Source organism: Panulirus ornatus, chromosome 9, assembly GCF_036320965.1.
Source record: "Panulirus ornatus isolate Po-2019 chromosome 9, ASM3632096v1, whole genome shotgun sequence".
Taxonomy (NCBI): Eukaryota; Metazoa; Arthropoda; class Malacostraca; order Decapoda; family Palinuridae; genus Panulirus; species Panulirus ornatus.
In genome coordinates, this window is record NC_092232.1 from 24666887 (window position 1) to 24688132 (window position 21246).

The 21246-nt window shown below is 40.7% G+C and overlaps 1 protein-coding gene across 6 annotated transcripts in view; it reads right to left on the reverse strand.

The window, feature by feature from the left end:
- Positions 1-21246, reverse strand: part of GrlHz (Gustatory receptor-like Holozoa) — a 252373-nt gene that overhangs the window by 81245 nt on the left and 149882 nt on the right. For 5 of the 6 annotated variants that reach the window (XM_071664869.1, XM_071664868.1, XM_071664867.1 and 2 more), the window contains 4 exons: positions 12697-12805; positions 12221-12350; positions 6950-7008; positions 6556-6698 (listed from right to left, as the gene is read on the reverse strand). In XM_071664869.1, coding sequence (XP_071520970.1) covers positions 6556-6698; positions 6950-7008; positions 12221-12350; positions 12697-12805 — 441 coding nt within the window. Of the gene's footprint in view, positions 1-6555; positions 6699-6949; positions 7009-12220; positions 12351-12696; positions 12806-15659; positions 16509-21246 lie in introns of all 6 variants that reach the window. The other variant, XM_071664871.1, reaches the window with a different exon arrangement.

Genomic DNA, 21246 nt, shown 5'->3' on the forward strand with positions numbered 1-21246 from the left:
GTGAGTTTGAATGGAGAAAAACTGGAGGAAGTGAAGTGTTTTAGATATCTGGGAGTGGATCTGGCAGCGGATGGAACCATGGAAGCGGAAGTGGATCATAGGGTGGGGGAGGGGGCGAAAATTCTGGAAGCCTTGAAGAATGTGTGGAAGTCGAGAACATTATCTCGGAAAGCAAAAATGTGTATGTTTGAAGGAATAGTGGTTCCAACAATGTTGTATGGTTGCGAGGCGTGGACTATGGATAGAGTTGTGCGCAGGAGAATGGATGTGCTGGAAATGAGATGTTTGAGGACAATGTGTGGTGTGAGGTGGTTTGATCAAGTAAGTAACGTAAGGGTAAGAGAGATGTGTGGAAATAAAAAGAGCGTGGTTGAGAGAGCAGAAGAGGGTGTTTTGAAATGGTTTGGTCACATGGAGAGAATGAGAGGAAAGATTGACCTAGAGGATATACGTGTCGGAGGTGGAGGGAACGAGGAGAAGAGGGAGACCAAATTGGAGGTGGAAAGATGGAGTGAAAAAGATTTTGTGTGATCGGGGCCTGAACATGCAGCAGGGTGAAAGGAGGGCAAGGAATAGAGTGAATTGGAGCGATGTGGTATACCGGGGTTGACGTGCTGTCAGTGGATTGAATCAAGGCATGTGAAGCGTCTGGGGTAAACCATGGAAAGCTGTGTAGGTATGTATATTTGCGTGTGTGGACGTATGTATATACATGTGTATGGGGTGGGTTGGGCCATTTCTTTCGTCTGTTTCCTTGCGCTACCTTGCAAACGCGGGAGACAGCGACAAAGCAAAAAAAAAAAATATATATATATATATATTTTCTTTTTTTTGCTTTGTCGCTGTCTCCCGCGTTTGCGAGGTAGCGCAAGGAAACAGACGAAAGAAATGGCCCAACCTACCCCCATACACATGTATATACATATATATACATCCACACATATTTCTGCAACACTCATGGTCTTCATTCTAACCTTCCCTCTGTGGAACATCATCTGAATACTTCCTTACATCTTTAACCTCTCTTTGAATGCCAACTGTCTAAGGCAGCTTCTCTCTGCACCATCAGATCTCCAACTATAATCTCTATCATCATTTCTGCTACTGTAGTACAAAAACACCTATTGCTCACCTCATGGCTCTGATGTCCTTTGGCTCAAAATCTCTCTTACCTTCTACTACACTGCTTTTATGTTTAATTCATTTCTCCCCTAATTCTTCCAGCTATGTACAACTCTTTGACCATTTAACTTCTTGCCACAAAGCTCTGTACTCTTCTCATCCATTCACCAAGATCCTCCATTCAGGGGATTTCAATATACACCACAAAGATTGGTTAGACTCTAACCAGAATGATCCTGGTGGAGCCAAGGCTTTCTTTTCCTCTCCTTAATGATCTGGAACAATCAATCACACCCTACCCGAGTTCCTGACCCTCAAGACCATTCTTCTTACACACATGACCTCTTTTTCATCTCTGAACCCTCCTTCTACACATATACCATTTCTGCCCCCTTTGGGTCCCCTGAACACAAACTTATTTCTATCATTTCTAATTTGGCACAAGCATCCTCTATCCCAACCCTCCAAATGCCAACTTTGGCACTTTGGAAGAGCTCACTAGTTATTCCTGCCCAGATTCTTTACTGAATTTCCCTGAAATGGGTACTGCTTCTCTGGTTGGGATGCCTCATGCTGTGCTGAATGGACAGCAGAGGATACTTTGGTTGGGATGGAGTCCTACATCCCATCTTCTGTCTCTCTTTATCCTCAATCATGGTTTAAATGCTACTGCTCTCATGAATGTCATTTTAGGGACAGTGTGTACTTGACCATGAAACTCTTCCCTTCCTCAGAAACCCACTCTGCTTTCATTTCTGCATGCAATCAATGCAAAGCTGTTCCTCGAAGAGCCAAGTGCACTTCTATAAAAAGAAAGTGTGCTGACTTGACTTCTATTGACAAACATCTTCGGTCCTAACTCAAAAGCATCTCCAACAACTAAAATTCAACCTTTCCTTGTCTTTTCCAACCTTATCAATGTACTGTTCTCCACCTGATAAAGCACCTCTTTTCAGTATCTTGTTTTCCTCTAATTCAACTCTGGATGATTCAGATTCTAATCTTTCAACCTTGTCTCCTCCCTCTGAACCTATGCCATCTCCTAAATTCTCTTCACCCATTTCAGGGAAATTCAGTAAAGAATCTGGGCAGGAATAACTAGTGAGCTCTTCCAAAGTGCCAAAGTTGGCATTTGGAGGGTTGGGATAGAGGATGCTTGTGCCAAATTAGAAATGATAGAAATAAGTTTGTGTTCAGGGGACCCAAAGGGGGCAGAAATGGTATATGTGTAGAAGGAGGGTTCAGAGATGAAAAAGAGGTCAGGTGTGTAAGAAGAATGGTCTTGAGGGTCAGGAACTCGGGTAGGGTGTGATTGATTGTTCCAGATCATTAAGGAGAGGAAAAGAAAGCCTTGGCTCCACCAGGATCATTCTGGTTAGAGTCTAACCAATCTTTGTGGTCTTCAAGGTTCTCTCCCAGATCCAAGTGGACAAGGAATATGGCTCTGATGAAATACTTCCTCGAGTTCTAAGGGAGTGTACTCCTGAGCTAGCTCCAATATTTGCTTGCCTATTTCACCTCTGCCAAAAAAGCCAGGGTTTCCACTTTCCCTTCCACCTGCTGCAGCCCACCCCAAAGAGACCACTTTAATCCACCATCTATCTCCCCCTGCTCTCAATTCTGCTAACTCCAGTCTTTGAAACTTTCCTAAATTCTCACTTCATTAAGCACTTAGAATCCCAATCCCTTCTTTCAGATCACCAGTATGGATTTTGCAGTGCTAGGTGATCTTTCCTTTGTAACTGACCTCTGGTCCTTCTTTCCAATGGATTTTGGTGAAACTTTTGTCATAGCCCTCAACACCTCCAAAGCATTTGACAGCATGTGGCATGTCTTTTCTCTCTAAAATATTTTCCTCTGGTTTCACTGCTTCTCTCTGTTCTCTAATGAAGTTTCTTTTCTGACCAATCCATCAGAGTACTCATCAATGGAGTAACTTATCTTTTCTATCTTATCAATACTAGTGTTTCTCAGGGTTCTGTCTTATCACCTACTCTCTTTCTTCTCTCAATAAATGATCTCTCTTCTACTTTTAACTCAATTCACTCTTGTGCAGATGATTTCACTTTACATACTTGAACTCACTTTTCTTCTCTTTCAGACTCATTCTCTTTCTCAAACAGATCATACTTCCTCTCTCAAGTTGTACCTGTGCAGCAGTGTCCTTGTAAAATAAAATGGTGCTAAGATGCATTATCTCCCTATATCTCTTTCTAAGAATCATTCATCTTCCCTCTCTTCAATTTCAAAACACCAAAATTCAACCCTGTAATAATATAAACATGTTGGGTATTACTATGTTCTTCACTCTGTCCTGGAAACCCCACATAATCAACATCACAAAGACATCTTTCTTAAAGCTGAGAGTGTTGTATAGGTTATTCATTTATTTATTCATTTATTACACTTTGTTGCTGTCTCCTGCGTTATCAAGGTAGCGCAAGGAAACAGACAAAAGAATGGCCCAACTCACCCACTTACACATGTATATACATAAACGCCCACACACGCACATATACATACCTATACATTTCAACATAAACATACATATACATACACAGACATATACATATATACACATGTACATATTCATACATGCTGCCTTCATCCACTCCCGCTGCCACACCGCCACACATGAAATGGATATTTATGTTTATCCATTATACTTGATTGCCATTTCCTGCAACAGTGAAGTAGCGCTAGGAAACAGATGAAGATTGGCCCATCCACTCATATACACATAAACACATACACGTACATATGCATATCAACATATACAAACATATAAATACACAGACATATACATATATGTACTTGTATATATTCATACTTGCTTGCCCTCATCCATTCCTGGCAACACCCAGCCCTACAGGATACAGCATCGCTACCCCCCTACTTCAGCGAGGTAGTGCCAGGAAAACAGACAAAAAGGCCTCATTCATTCACACTCAGTCTATAGCTGTTATGTGTAATGCACTAAAACCACAGCTCCCTATCCACATCCAGGCCCCACAGACCCTTCCATGGTTTACCCCAGACATTTCACATGCCCTGGTTCAGTCCATTGACAGCACATTGACCCCGGTATACCACGTTGTTCCAATTCACTCTATTCCTTGCATGCCTACTGTATGTTCAGGTCCCGATCACTCAAAATCTTTTTCACTCCATCCTTCAACCTCCAATTTGGTCTCCCACTTCTCCTTGCTCCCTCCACCTCTGACACATGTATTTCTTTGTCAACCTTTCCTCACTCATTCTCTTCATATGTCCAAACCATTTCAACACGCCCTCATCTCTCTCAACCACACTTTTTATTACCACACATCTCTCTTATCCTTTCATTACTTACTCGATCAAACCACCTCACACAGGTGGTTTGATACAGGTATGGGTGCAATGATAATTTTTCTTGTGAGCAGCTGTTTCACATCTACAGAGTTCTATTTGCCCAAGTATGAAAAACTATTCATACTTCTGGAGTGGTTCATCCTTCACCTCTTTAATCAATAGAGAGGAATTAAAAACCTTCCATCTCAGTAATTCTCCTGGCATCACCTCTCTCCAACCTTCATTTTCCATAACATGCAATGTTGCTGCTCTTCCTCTATTCTATAGGTATTATTTTGGCCATTGTGCTCATGAACTGTCAACATGTGTCCCCACCTTCAAGGACTGGACCCATGGCACTTGTTTGGTTGTTGCTTCCCACAGGTTCTGTGGAGAGACCAGCCACTTGAAGATTGGCTGCTATAATGCCTCCTTCTTCCCTTGAATGCTACACTACAAAATTCTCTTTCTTCATTATTTTTTTCCTTTTCATAAGCCTTTCATCCTTTAAGAGTTAGGTCTACAAACACTAGTGGAGCCCTGATTAGTTTCTACTTTCTTTTTCTTTTTATTTTTTTCTCACCTAAGTTGGCCTTGATTTGGTCAAGTTACTTGTCCATACCATATCAGTCACAATAAAAAAATGAGAGTAGTCAGTGAAAAGATAAGAGGCAGTGAATGCCTTGTGTAAGACAAGGTGTGGCAAAGCTATTGGAGCAGACATGAATGATGGTGAACTTCTCAGGAAAGGGGGTCATAGTGAGGTTACGTGGTTATTCAACATTTTTCAGTGTATGCACGGCTCAAGGTGTAGTGTATGAGGGTCAGAGGAATATCTGTATAGTGCCAATGTTCAGAGGCAAGGGAGGAGAAAACTGCTGGCACATAAAAGAATGGCATTCGAGTATATGAACATAAACATGTTCTGATCTTTCACTTTCTATATCAGACCAAAACCAAGTTATTCCTTGCAAGTCTGGACACCATACCTATAGAAGTACAAAGACCTCATTATGAGGATACAAAGAGGAGCATCTAAGAGGAGAAGGACTGAGCATTTTGATGGAATACTGAATATGTTAGATGATACGGTAGCAGATGCAGGATGCTTAGGATGTGGAAACATGCAAAGTAAGAGAATCTTGGCAGGTAGTTTGGTGAAAAGAGAAGAGACAGGAAATGCCTTGTGTAGGATAAGATATGGCAAAACAGTTGGAATGAAAGGAATTGCAAGTGAATTTCTCAAAAACAGGGTTAATGATGTCACTGAGTGGTTAGTTAAGATTTTAAATGCATGCATGGCTCAAGGTGTGGTGCCTGAGGATTGGGAGAATTCCTATATGGTGCCAGTGTATAACGAAAAGGGGAACAAAACTGCCAGCATATATAAGACTCACATTCGAGTATATGGACAAGGTCATGTTTGGTACATTATTCAACACACAGATCAAACTAAAACTGAATTATGCATTGCAAGTGAGGTCACCACATGTAAAGAACCACAGAAATCTGACTGAGAAGGTACAAAGAATAGCAACTGAGATGGTAGCTGAATTAACAGGACTGAGCAAAAATGAGAGGCTAAGGGCTACCAAACTGTCCACCATAAAGGAGATGAGATATAAAGGGATCTAGCAACAGCCTTCAAATTTTTAAATCAGGTTAAGTAACATGACAAAAAAGCTGGACAAAAAGCAAACTTAGTCAGAAATGATGTTAAGAAGTTCTGGTTATGTGTTAGCATGGTGGATGGTTGGCATAAACTAACCAAGAGACAGTAATTGCTGGTAAAAAGTTCAGGAGATGGGGCCCCATGAATGGAGAACTCTCTCCCAATACTTTACAAATAGACAGTTAATTACAGAAAGATCTGCAGGGTTTGGCTATAGAGAGAGGGCTCTGGTTTTTGTGTATTGTTCATGACAGTTAAAGACTGGATGTATGAAAATGAGGCTATTTCTTTATCTGTTCCTAAGACTACCACAGTACATAGGAGACAAAAAAATTATGAAGAAAAGTCTATAACAATATACAATTCAAAATACTGCTTCAAACTGACCAAATTAGTACACAATGAAAAATGATACACCAACAACAACTAACCCTTTCTAATAATGTTTGTAGATGTTCTGATTCCCCAAGTCTTACGATAACACAAGTCACCAAGAAGGCAAAGAAAAACATTAGACTGGGAATGATGTACACAAAAGCCAAACTCCCAGAACACCAGTGACTTTCTCCATCAGCTGAAAGGGAAAACTGTATTATCTTTCCAATTGTACCCATTTCAAAAATAGTATTTCTCACAACTAGAACAGGTAATAGAATTGGGTTTATCTATAGTTCAGGCAATGTTTCTAATCAAACTGAAATGCCATACTACACTGTAAAGAATTAAGTGTTTGCTATGGGATGACTAAAATTATTATTCCATATAGTTAACCTGACAATTAAAGTTTCCCCTACTTTGCAAGTGGTGACACAACTTATAGTTTACCAAATGAAGAAGAATTTACATGATGGATCATCATTTCATTTCCTATGCCTTGATCCCTCCTGAAAGAAAAATGAGTATATTAACATCTGCACACTTTCATCTATTTATCTATATCCAGAGAACAATTCTCATACAAAAGGCACAGTTGTCCAAGAATCCACCAAACATCTATAACACTGAACATCTTGACACATTCAAATTGAGATAGACAGGCAAAGGTATAAACATCTCCTAATGAATTCACATTGCTAGTTCTGCTAACACATGGGTTCAATAGTTACTTTACATTAGTATTATATGATATTGCATTACCAGTATACTAAATAAATGATGATGCTACAAGAAAGCAATACAATTATATGAAAACATCATCAGAAAGACAGAAGCATGAAAGGAAAAGAAATTTTTTTTTTTTTTTTTTTTTTTTATACTTTGTCGCTGTCTCCCGCGTTTGCGAGGTAGCGCAAGGAAACAGACGAAAGAAATGGCCCAACCCCCCCCCCCCATACACATGTACATACACACGTCCAGACACGCAAATATACATACCTACACAGCTTTCCATGGTTTACCCCAGACGCTTCACATGCCTTGCTTCAATCCACTGACAGCACGTCAACCCCTGTATACCACATGACTCCAATTCACTCTATTTCTTGCCCTCCTTTCACCCTCCTGCATGTTCAGGCCCCGATCACACAAAATCTTTTTCACTCCATCTTTCCACCTCCAATTTGGTCTCCCTCTTCTCCTCGTTCCCTCCACCTCCGACACATATATCCTCTTGGTCAATCTTTCCTCACTCATTCTCTCCATGTGCCCAAACCATTTCAAAACACCCTCTTCTGCTCTCTCGACCACGCTCTTTTTATTTCCACACATCTCTCTTACCCTTACGTTACTTACTCGATCAAACCACCTCACACCACACATTGTCCTCAAACATCTCATTTCCAGCACATCCATCCTCCTGCGCACATCTCTATCCATAGCCCACGCCTCGCAACCATACAGCATTGTTGGAACCACTATTCCCTCAAACATACCCATTTTTGCTTTCCGAGATAATGTTCTCGACTTCCACACATTTTTCAAGGCTCCCAAAATTTTCGCCCCCTCCCCCACCCTATGATCCACTTCCGCTTCCATGGTTCCATCCGCTGACAGATCCACTCCCAGATATCTAAAACACTTCACTTCCTCCAGTTTTTCTCCATTCAAACTCACCTCCCAATTGACTTGACCCTCACCCCTACTGTACCTAATAACCTTGCTCTTATTCACATTTACTCTCAACTTTCTTCTTCCACACACTTTACCAAACTCAGTCACCAGCTTCTGCAGTTTCTCACATGAATCAGCCACCAGCGCTGTATCATCAGTGAACAACAATTGACTCACTTCCCAAGCTCTCTCATCCCCAACAGACTTCATACTTGCCCCTCTTTCCAGGACTCTTGCATTTACCTCCTTTACAACCCCATCCATAAACAAATTAAACAACCATGGAGACATCACACACCCCTGCCGCAAACCTACATTCACTGAGAACCAATCACTTTCCTCTCTTCCTACACGTACACATGCCTTACATCCTCGATAAAAAGGAAAGGAAAAGAAATTGGTAATTCTAATAACTTTAAGACTATGCCAAGTCATATTATGTATAAAAATCATCTCAAAGTTGAAATTTGTCACACTGTTTGCAAAAGGGTGACTTTAAACACAAGAATAATCTAATAATAGTTGGGGTGAGTATGATTAAATTTTAGAGAAAATAAAAAGATGTTTTGGAAGGAGGTAAATAAAGTACGTAAGACAAGAGAACAAACGGGAACATCGGTGAATGGGGATAATGGGAAGGTAATAACAAGTATTGATGTGAGAAGGATATAAAGTGAGTATGTTGAAGGTTTGTTGAATGTGTTAGATAATAAAGTGGCAGATATAGGGTGTTTTGGTTAAGGTGGTGTGCAAAGTGAAAGGGTTAGGGAGAATGATTTGGTAAACAGAGAAGAGGTATTGAAAGTTTTGCGGAAGATGGAAGCCGGCAAGAAGGCAGGTTTGGATGGTATTGCAGTGGAATTCATTAAAAATAAGGGGGTGACTGTGTTGCTGACTGGTTGGTGAGGATATTCAGTGTATGTATGGCTCATGGTGAAGTGCCTGAGGATTGGCAGAATGCATGCATAGTGCCATTGTACAAAGGCAAAGGGGATAAAGGTGAGTGTTCAAATTACAAAGGTATCAGTTTGTTGAGTATTCCTGGGAAATTATATGGAAGGGTATTGATTGAGAGGGTGAAGGCATGTACAGAGCATCAGACTGAGGAAGAGCAGTGTGGTTTCAGAAGTGGTAGAGGATGTGTGGATCAGGTGTTTGCTTTGAAGAATGTATGTGAGAAATACTTAGAAAAGCAAATGGATTTGTATGTAGCATTTATGGATCTGGAGAAGGCATATGATAGAGTTGATAGAGATGCTCTGTGGAAGGTATTAAGAATATATGGTGTAATAGGCAAGTTGTTAGAAGCAGTGAAAAGTTTTTATCGAGGATGTAAGGCATGTGTACATGTGGGAAGAGAGGAAAATGACTGGTTCTCAGTGAATGTAGGTCTGCGGCAGGGGTGTGTGATGTCTCCATGGTTGTTTAAATTGTTCATGGATGGGGTTGTTAGGGTGGTGAATGGAAGAGCTTTGGAAAGAGGGGCAAGTATGCAGTCTGTTGTGGATGAGAGAGCTTGGGAAGTGAGTCAGTTGTTGTTTGCTGATGATACAGCGCTGGTAACTGATTCGTGAGAGAAACTGCAGAAGCTGGTGACTGAGTTTGGTAAAGTGTGTGAAAGAAGAAAGCTGAGAGTAAATGTGAATAAGAGCAAGGATATTAGGTAGAGTAGGGTTGAGGGACAAGTCAACTGGGAGGTAAGTTTGAATGGAGAAAAACTGGAGGAAATGAAGTGTTTTAGATATCTGGGAGTGGATTTGGCAGCAGATGGAACCATGGAAGTGGAAGTGAATCATAGGATGGGGGAGGGGGCGAAAGTTATGGGAGCACATTAACATCCAAAAGTCTCTCTTTCGTGTGCCTATCAATTAACACATAATCCAATAACGCTCTCTGGCCATCTCTCCTACTTACATATGTATACTTATGTATATCTCTCTTTTTAAACCAGGTATTCCCAATCATCAGTCCTTTTTCAGCACATAAATCTACAAGCTCTTCACCATTTCCATTTACAACAGTGAACACCCTATGTAAACCAATTATTCCATCAACTGCCACATTACTCACCTTTGCATTCAAATCACCCATCACTATAACCTGGTCTCATGCACCAAAACTACTAACACACTCACTCAGATGCTCCCAAAACACTTGCCTCTCATGATCTTTCTTCCCATGCCCAGGTGCATATGCACCAATAATCACCCATATCTCTCCATCCACTTTCCATTTTACTCATATCAATCTAGAGTTTACTTTCTTACACTCTATCACATATCATAAAACTTAATACCAAAGGGCCAGGGAGAATGGCTTGGTAAACAGAGAAGAGGTAGTGAAAGCTTTGCAGAAGATGAAAGCCGGCAAGGCGGCGGGTTTGGATGGTATTACAATGGAACTTATTAAAAGAGGGGGTGACTGTGTTGTTGACTGGTTGGTAAGGATATTCAATGTATGTATGGTTCATGGTGAAGTGCTTGAGGATTGGCAAAATGCATGGATAGTGCCACTGTATAAAGGCAAGGGGGATAAAGGAGTGTGTTCAAATTAGAGAGGTATAAGTTTGTTGAGTATTCCTGGGAAATTATATGGAAGGGTATTGATTGAGTGGGGAAAGGCATGTTCAAAGCATCAGATTGGGGAAGAGCATTGCGGTTTCAGAAGTGGTAAAGGATGTGTGGATCAAGTTGAAGAATGTATATGGGAAATACTAAGAAAACAGATGGATTTGTATGTAGCATTTATGGATCTGGAGAAGGCATATGATAGAGTTGATAGAGATGTTCTGTGGAAGGTATAAAGAGTATATGGTGAGGGAGGTAAGTTGCTAGAAGTAGTGAAAAGTTTCTATCAAGGATGAAAGTCATGTGTACGAGTAGGAAGAAAGGAAAATGATTAGTTCCCAGTGAATGTCAGTTTGCAGCAGGGGTGCATGATGTCTCCATGATTGTTCAATTTGTTTATGGATGGGGTTGTTAGGGAGGTTAATGCAAGTCTTTTGGAGAGAGGGGCAAGTATGCAGTCTGTTGTAGATGAGAGGGTTTGGTAAGTTAGTCAGTTGTTGTTCGCTGATGATACAGTGCTAGTGATTGATTCGGGTGAGATACTGGAGAAGTTGGTGACTGAATTTGGTAAGGTGTGTGAAAGAAGAAAGCTGAGAGTAAATGTGAATAAGAACAAGGTTAATAGGTTCAGTAGGGTTGAGGGACAAGTTAATTTGGAGGCAAGTTTGAATGGAGAAAAACTGGAGGAAGTGAAGTGTTTTAGATATCTGGGAGTGGACTTAGCTGCAGATGGAACCATGGAGGCGGAAGTGATTCACAAGATTGGGGAGGGGTGAAGGTTCTGGGAGCATTGAAGAACGTGTGGAAGGTGAGAACGTTATTTCGGAGAGCAAAAATGGGTGTTTGAAGGAATAGTGGTTCCAATGTTATATGGTTGCAAGGCATGGGTTATAGATAGGGTTGTGCAAAGGAGGGTGGATGTGTTGGAAATGAAATGTTTGAAGACAATAAGTGGAGTGAGGTGGTTTGATCGAGTAAGTAATGAAAGGGTAAGAGAGATGTGCAGTAATAAAAAGTGTGTGGTTGAGAGAGCAGAAGAGGGTGTACTGAAATGGTTTGGTCACATGGAGAGAATGAGAGAGGAAAGATTGAGAAAGAGGATATATTAGTCAGAGGTGGAGGGAATGAGAAGTGGGAGACCAAATTGGACCTGGAAGGATAGAGTGAAAAAGATTTTGAGTGATCGGGGCTTGAACATACAGGAGGGTGAAAGGCATGCAAGGAATGGAGTGAATTGGAATGATTAGGTATACCGGGGTTGACGTGCTGTCAATGGATTGAACCAGGGCATGTGAAGGGTCTAGGGTAAACCATGGAAAGTTTTATGGGGCCTGGACGTGGAAAGGGAGTTGTGGGTTAAGTGCATTACACATGACAGCTAGAGACTGAGTGTGAACGAATGTGGCCTTTGTTGTCTTTTCCTAGCGCTATATATAATACCATGAAGCATTCTTTAACAGGAATATATGAGTGAAATTACTTGAGACAGATGTTGTACTGCAGAACAGGTCCTATGCAGAGGCAAAGGAAGAGGAAAATAAAATATACAACATTGAAGACCTTTATGCACAGAGATTGGTCAGCACCATCCTTGTTCCATGACCGATATCCTGTAACATTTTGAAGCAGATATTAAACTTTTACATACATACATCCTGTAATGTTTGAAAAGATAAACTTTCGTGAAGAAGTATAATTTGAAATATTGAGACACAAGTATGAGCATTCTGTCATGATCCTCATATTTCTAGTTTGTATGTAAGATTTCTTCCAAAAAGTTTTAATGCCTGGTACCATGCCTTCAGTGCACTGCAAACACTATCTACTTATATGTTTGTTATATTAGTGAAAGGGAGTCTATCATTATTCTTGCCAACAAATGAAGCATCAGTGAATTCAACTGCATCTAACATTCCATTCTGTTTTTATCTAGCCAATTAAGACCCTGCTCCCTACCTAAGAGGCAGAGGATAATATCCCGAGGGGTGAGTATTCTTCTCCTACAGTAATGAAGTGTAGCAGCCGTATTATAGGACTCTCCATCACATTCTGATATCATTACCGCCTGAAGCAAAAAGATGAGAATCAATATCAAAACAGCTATATATTGCATCAGGATTACCTATCTTGTGTGACAATGAAATTCAGCACTTTCATGATGTAGGAAATATGAAGGATACATGTTTTCAATCCCTTCCAATCACTTCAACTAGACCTTCAAATGTCCTTTGTCAAAAAGAACTCAGTTTCTCCAAAAAATGCTGACCTTCATCTAAGAGGTTAAATGCAAAGGCTTAATCAAAAGGAAAGATGTCTGCATATGTGGGAGGGTGGATCTAAGCACTCCTCAATACTAAGGTACATCCATACATCTAAGCATAACCATTACTATCATTTAAGACAATAACTTATGCACTGGACTTAAATCTAACTCATGTGTACCAATTAATCTCTATAAAACTGTTGCCGATGATAAAGAGCCCCCAAAGGCAGCATGCAACATTCAGCTTATGAAAAGGAAAATATAATAATGAAAAGTCACAAAGAAAAGAACAAGGACTATATTTTCAGAATCAGGAGATAATGGTTGTTCAATACATACTGAATGAGTAAAAGACATCATCAACTGCTCACTTGAACATTACTGCAAGATAAATACATGCAGTCTAAAGGGTGTAAAGTTCCTATGGTACAGAGAAATAAATTGTGGGATCTTGGTAGTCGTATTTCATTCAGCCAACTTTTAGTCACTTAGAAAAATGCTTATAGAAACAAATGTATGACTGAAGTGCATCTCAGGATTAACAGAATTTGCAATATATATCTATTGCAAATTAGACTCATCAAATAATCTTGTTCCACAGGTCCATAAGTTAGGTAAATACAATGGTCTGTTTATTCCATATTTTTCTCATGGAGATGTACAAATATCACGCAACTTCTGCCTGAGCCCAAATTAAAATTGCATTAGACTTTCAGTATGAAATGGTCCAAAGATTTTGATAATACAGGTACACCACGAATTTTCTGGCACTATTGGTTCCAAAGCCTTGCTGGATTAACCATTTTGCCGGACCAACTATGGTCACATAATAATGATTCATCAACACACCTCTAACCCACTAATTATACATCTCCCATGTGTCTAAAGTATACCATGGACTGCTAGAAATTTTTTATTTACTTATTTATCTTACTTTGTTGCTGTCTCCCACATTAGCAAGGTAGCACAAGGAAACAGACAAAAGAATGGCCCAACCCATCCACATACAAATGTATATACATACACGTCCACACATGCAAATATACATACCTATACATCTCAACGTATACATATACATACACACACATACATATACATATATAGACATGTACATAATTCATACTGTCTGCCCTTATTCATTCCTGTCGCCACCCCGCCACACATGAAATGACAACCCCCTCCCCCGCAGGTGTGCAAGGTAGCGCTAGGAAAATACAACGGAGGCCACATTCATTCACACTCAGTCTCTAGCTGTCATGTATAATGTACCAAAACCACAGCTCCCTTTCCACATCCAGGCCCCACAGAACTTTCCATGGTTTACCCCAGACGCTTCACATGCCCTGGTTCAATTCAGTGAGAGCACTGGGATAGGAGAGAAAGAACACTTCCCACGTATTCCCTGCGTGTCGTAGAAGGCGACTAAAAGGGGAGGGAGCGGAAGGCTGGAAATCCTCCCCTCTTGTTTTTTTTTTTTAATTTTCCAAAAGAAATAACAGAGAAGGGGGCCAGTTGAGGATATTTCCCCAGAGGCCCAGTCCTCTGTTCTTAACGCTACCTCGCTAACGCGGGAAATGGTGAATAGTATGAAAAAAAAAAAAAAAATCTTCCAAAGAGCATCTCTATCAACTCTATCACATGCCTTCTCCAGATCCATAAATGCTACATACAAATCCATTTGCTTTTCTAAGTATTTCTCACATACATTCTTCAAAGCAAACACCTGATCCACACATCCTCTACCACTTCTGAAACCAATCTGATGCTCTGTACATGCCTTCACCCTCTCAATCAATACCCTCCCATATAATTTCTCAGGAATACTCAACAAACTTATACCTCTGTAATTTGAGCACTCACTTTTATCCCCTTTGCCTTTGTACAATGGCACTATGCAAGCATTCCGCCAATCCTCAGGCACCTCATAATGAGTCATACATACATTAAATAACCTTACCAACCAGTCAGCAATACAGTCACCCCCTTTTTTAATGAATTCCACAGCAATACCATCCAAACCCACAGCCTTGCCGGCTTTCATCTTCCGCAAAGCTTTTACTACCTCTTCTCTGTTTACCACATCATTCTCCTTAACCCTCTCACTTTGCACACCACCTCGACCAAAACATCCAATATCTGCCACTCTATCATCTAACACATTCAACAAACTTTCAAAATACTCACTCCATCTCCTTCTCACATCACCACTACTTGTTATCACCTCCCCATTAGCCCCCTTCACTGATGTACCCATTTGTTCCCTTGTCTTATGCACTTTATTTACCTCCTTCCAAAACATCTTTTTATTCTCCTTAAAATCTAATGATACTCTCTCACCCCAACTCTCATTTGCCCTCTTTTTCACCTCTTGCACCTTTCTCTTGACCTTCTGCCTCTTTCTTTTATACGTCTCCCAGTCATTTACATTATTTCCCTGCAAAAATCGTCCAAATGTCTCTCTCTTCTCTCTCACTAATAATCTTCCTTCTTCATCCCACCACTCACTACCCTTTCTAATCTGCCCACCTCCCACGCTTCTCATGCCACAAGCATCTTTTCCGCAAGCCATCACTGCTTCCCTAAATACATCACATTCCTCCCCCACTCCCCTTACATCAAATGTTCAAGCACCCTAAGATGGTAAGTCTGTCCTTACATTGTTTGAATCCTGTAGAGTCATCTTCGTCTTCTGTTGTTAGTGTATTCCTAGGTGTGCATCGCCAGAATAATTCAGTTTCGTCTTCATTATACACCTGCTCAGGACTAAGGTGCTCGTCAGCTACAAGTTTCGCAAATTCGTCCACATACACAGCAGCTCCTTCATGGTTTGCAGACCCTTTTCTCTGCACACTTTATTCATGGAAATTCCATGACCCTTCTTGAATCTTTGAAGCTATCCTTCACTATGGTTAAGCTCATGTTGTAATTCAAGTTCTCTATGGAACAACTTAGCCTGGTCCATTACCATGCTACCTGACAAGTCCACTCCATCACTCTGATGCTGTCGAAACCATCGATCATGCTCAGTACTTTTACCAACTTTCATAGTTTTTCTAATCGTCATTTGCTTCTTGGAATCGGTCTGCATAGAACTTCAATAATTTTCCCTTTGTTTCTTTATATCATAAACAGTTGATGAACCAATACCGCAGATGTCACACAGCTTACGCACTGAAACACCACAGTCCATTTTTTTTCAACAGTTTTACTTTATCTTGGATTGATATGGACTGGTGTTTACGTTTGACACCATGACTGACACTCTCATATGTCTTAGCTAGGGTTGAATTTAAGCATAATAAGCTAGGAATCTCACAGAATTGCGGTATCACCATCAACCAGTGCAGTGTGAAAAATGTAAATAAGCGTATCCTATACACAACGCCATCTGTGGCTGCCCAGTAAACTAGCATGGTGGCTGCGATGATTTCAAGTTCCCTCACGTAATTCTGTCCAGACTAAAGGAGGTGCCGAACCATCAGTTGCCGGAAATTCAGTGGTGTACCTGTACCGATATAAGGAAAGGTCTAGGTTTCATAGAAAAAAAGGAATATACCCATTATGAAAAGCTTTAAAGAAGGTTTTGATACATATATCAAGAATCAGTTTTAGTGAGAAAACCAAAACTACCATACGCATTTGAGATGTTCTCTTAAGGGTGGCAGCATGAAAAACAAAACTAAAATATCCACACCAATAACAAGAATATTTAGTATCCTGTAAAGTCTTATAGCCACAATTTCAATGTCAGCTATGTGTTCTTTTAATGTAAACAACAGATAATCCTCTATTCTTTCATCAAGCAACATATCCTAAAAAATGATGCTAGATTTTACTTATGAGAGGTGTAAAAATCATCCTCCTTACATATACAGTACATATAAACTGTTTTCATAATTGCTTGCCATTTCCCTCAATAGCAAGAATGCACATAGAACAAACAATAAAAAGGCCCCTATCCACAACAAAGCCCTGGTCATAAGGAGTGAACGGTATTGCAGTCAAATTTACGAAAGGAGGTGACTGTGTTGTTGACTGGTGAGTTAGCATTTAAAATATCTGAATGGATCATGGTAAGGAGCTTGAATTCAAGATTGGCAGAATGCATGTGCAGTTCCACTGTATAAAGACAAGAGGGATAAAGGTGAGTGTTCAAATTATAGGGGTACAAGTTTGCTGAGTGTACCTAGTAAGATGTATGAATGATGGTGACTGAGAGGATGGTAGCATGCACAGAGAATCAGAATGGGGATGAACAAAGTGTTTCAGGAGTGGTAGAGGATGTGTGGATCAGGTGTTTGCTTTGAAGAATGTGTGTGAGAAATACTTCAAGAAACATTGAAGGATTTGTGTGTGGCATTTATGGATCTGCAGAAAGGACAGGATAGGGTTGATAATAATGCTCTGTGGAGGGTACTACAAATATACATTATGGTAAGCTACTGGAAGCAGTTTGGAGTATTTTCAAGGGAGTAAAGCAGGTGCACAGTAGGTTAAGAGGAGGGTGAGTGGGTGAAGGTGAGTTTGTGATGTCCCTATGGCTGTTTAATGTGTTTAGGGATGGGGTAGTGAAGGAAATTAACGCAAGGATCTTAGAGAGAGGAGCAGGTATGCTATCTGCTGGGGTTAGGATGGCCTGGAATATACGTCAGTTGCTTGCTGATGTTATAGCACTGGTGCCTAATTCAAGTGAGAAACTGCATAAGCTGGCATCTGAGTTTGGAAGTGTGTGTGTAAAAAAAGTTGAGAGTAAATGTGAATAAAAGTAAGGGTATTTGGTTTTAGCAGTGAAGAGAGACAGATTATTTGGAATGTTAATTTGAATAAGAGAACTTGGAGGATGTGAAGTGGATATGGCAGTAATTGGAACCATGGGTGCTGAAGTGAGCCACAGGGTGGGTATAGGGGTTATGATCTTGGGACATTGATGTTTGTATGGAAAGAGAGCTCACTCACTTTAAGGGAAAAGATGAGTATGTTTGATGGTATAGTATTCCCATCAGTGCTGTATGGAGGTAAGGCAAGGGCCTCAGACAAAAATATAGAAACAGGGTAACTGTGTTGGAAATGAAATATTTGAGAATTACACCAGTGTATGTTTATTGAGGGTTAATCAAATAAGATATGATAAAAGAGAGTCGTAATAGTAAGAGAAGATTGTGTGAGGTGAATGAGTGAGAAAAAGCTGACAAAGAGGATGTGTCAGTCAGAAATGGAAAGAACAAGGAGAGAGAGACCAAACTGGAAATGGAAGGTTGGAGAGGAAAGATTTTGCATTGCTTGGGACATGAACATACAGAAGTGTGAAAGGCATGCAAAGGATAGGGTGAATTGGAGCAATGTGGTATACATGGGGTGATGTGCTGTCATTGGACTGAACCAGGAAAACATACATGGGGTGATGTGCTGTCATTGGACTGAACCAGGAAAACAATGTAAAAGTCTCTGGGGATGTAGATTTTCACTCATAAGGCTCTATCTCTTGAACATTCTCTATCATACATCTTAAATTTATGTATGCTGTCTGCATTAACCATATACTTAGTCATTTTATTCCATTCACCCACCACTCTTATACTAAAAATGTACCTCTTCACATCGTGTTCAACAAGTTTCTAGCTTAATTTGTGTCCTCTAGTTGCTCCATCCCTACATCTCTTCAAGAACTGTTCACTGTCCACATAATCAACCTGTTTTGAAAAGTGTTAAGGATTTGGTCAGGTCACCCCCTCTCACTCTTCTCTCTCCCAAGGAGGGAAAATTTAACTTAGCTCTCACAATTCTGGTACCATCTCTGTTGCTCTTCTCTGGACCTTCTCTATTGGTTCTATGTGCTTCTTTAAGTGTGGTGACTAAACTTGAAAAGCATACGCTCATGCTGACCTTATGTAGTTAGTATATGAAAATATATTTTGCTTTGTCGCTGTCTCCCGCTTTTGCGAGGTAGCGCAAGGAAACAGACGGAAGAAATGGCCCAACCCACCCCCATACACATGTATATACATACACGTCCACACACGCAAATATACATACCTATACATCTCAATGTACACATATATATACACACACAGACACATACATATATACCCATGCACACAATTCACACTGTCTGCCTTTATTCATTCCCATCGCCACCTCGCCACACATGGAATACCATCCCCCTTCCCCCTCATGTGTGCGAGGTAGTGCTAGGAAAAGACAACAAAGGCCCCATTCGTTCACACTCAGTCTCTAGCTGTCATGCAATAATGCCCGAAACCACAGCTCCCTTTCCACATCCAGGCCCCACACAACTCTCCATGGTTTACCTCAGACGCTTCACATGCCCTGATTCAATCCACTGACAACACGTCAACCCCGGTATACCACATCGATCCAATTCACTCTATTCCTTGCCCGCCTTTCACCCTCCTGCATGTTCAGGCCCCGATCACTCAAAATCTTTTTCACTCCATCTTTCCACCTCCAATTTGGTCTCCCACTTCTCCTCGTTCCCTCCACCTCCGACACATACATCCTCTTGGTCAATCTTTCCTCACTCATTCTCTCCATGTGCCCAAACCATTTCAAAACACCCTCTTCTGCTCTCTCAACCACGCTCTTTTTATTTCCACACATCTCTCATACCCTTACATTACTTACTCGATCAAACCACCTCACACCACACACTGTCCTCAAACATTTCATTTCCAGCACATCCACCCTCCTGCGCACAACTCTATCCATAGCCCACGCCTCGCAACCATACAACATTGTTGGAACCACTATTCCTTCAAACATACCCATTTTTCCTTTCCAAGATAATGTTCTCGACTTCCACACATTCTTCAAGGCTCCCAGGATTTTCGCCCCCTCCCCCACCCTATGATTCACTTCCGCTTCCATGGTTCCATCCGCTGCCAGATCCACTCCCAGATATCTAAAACACTTTACTTCCTCCAGTTTTTCTCCATTCAAAATTACCTCCCAATTGACTTGACCCTCAACCCTACTGTACCTAATAACCTTGCTCTTATTCACATTTACTCTTAACTTTCTTCTTTCACACACTTTACCAAACTCAGTCACCAGCTTCTGCAGTTTCTCACATGAATCAGCCACCAGCACTGTATCATCAGTGAACAACAACTGACTCACTATATGAAAAGCTTGCTAAATATTTCCTTATCCTTAGACAGGGGGCTCTGATTTTGGTGTATTACACATGACAGCTAAAGAATGGATGTGAGTAAATGAGACCATTTCTTCCTCAGTTCCTCATGCTCCTTTGCTCATACAGAAAACCACAAACAAGTGTGAGAAAAAAAACACTTTCATCTCATCCCACATGACCTCCCATTGCCTCTAGCCCCCTTAAGATGTAGGTCCTTTTATAAGCAGATGACCTTACCCTAACACCACAGTAAAAACCAAACATGCAACACTGTAATATATAAATGAAACAATAGCTCACTCAAAACAGAATGCCTACATCTCCACATATGCATTCAGTCACTCTTTTAACCAAAGAATAACACAAAACTAGATCATACAAATACAACAAACTTGTAAACCACACAAAACAGCCCTCAGAACAAGCACCATTTTTCTAGCAACCACAAACACTCAACACTTATGCAATAAAACAAAAATCCTTCCAATACAATCCCACATCAACATACTTGGCACCAATTCTTTGCAAACATTACTAGACCTCTCACATCCAAACCACTCCATAACTAATCAACAACCCTCCTAGATGGAAAAAGCTTACCCCTGCATCACACTGTAGCAACCTTTCTTCTTTCTTATCTTTTATACTATTCACCATTTCCCACGTTAGCGAGGTAGCGTTAAGAACAGAGGACTGGGCCTTAGAGGGAATATCCTCACCTGGCCCCATTCTCTGTTCCTTCTTTTGGAAAACTGAAAAAAAAACAGGAGGGGAGGATTTCCAGCCCCCTGCTCCCATCCCTTTTGGTCGCCTTCTACCACACGCAGGGAATATGTGGGAAGTATTCTTTCTCCCCTATCCCCTGGGATATGTAGCAACCTATTCTCATAAAACCCTGCACACCCAATATACACAAAAGCAAAACATTCTTTTTTCATACATATTCACCATATCCTGCATCAGCAAGGTAACACCAAGAACTGATGAAGAAAAGGCCTCATTCACTCACATTCACTCTGTAGCTGTCATGTATACTACACCAAAAGCAGAGCTTCCTATCCACAATCATGCACAATAAATTTTCTAGTAG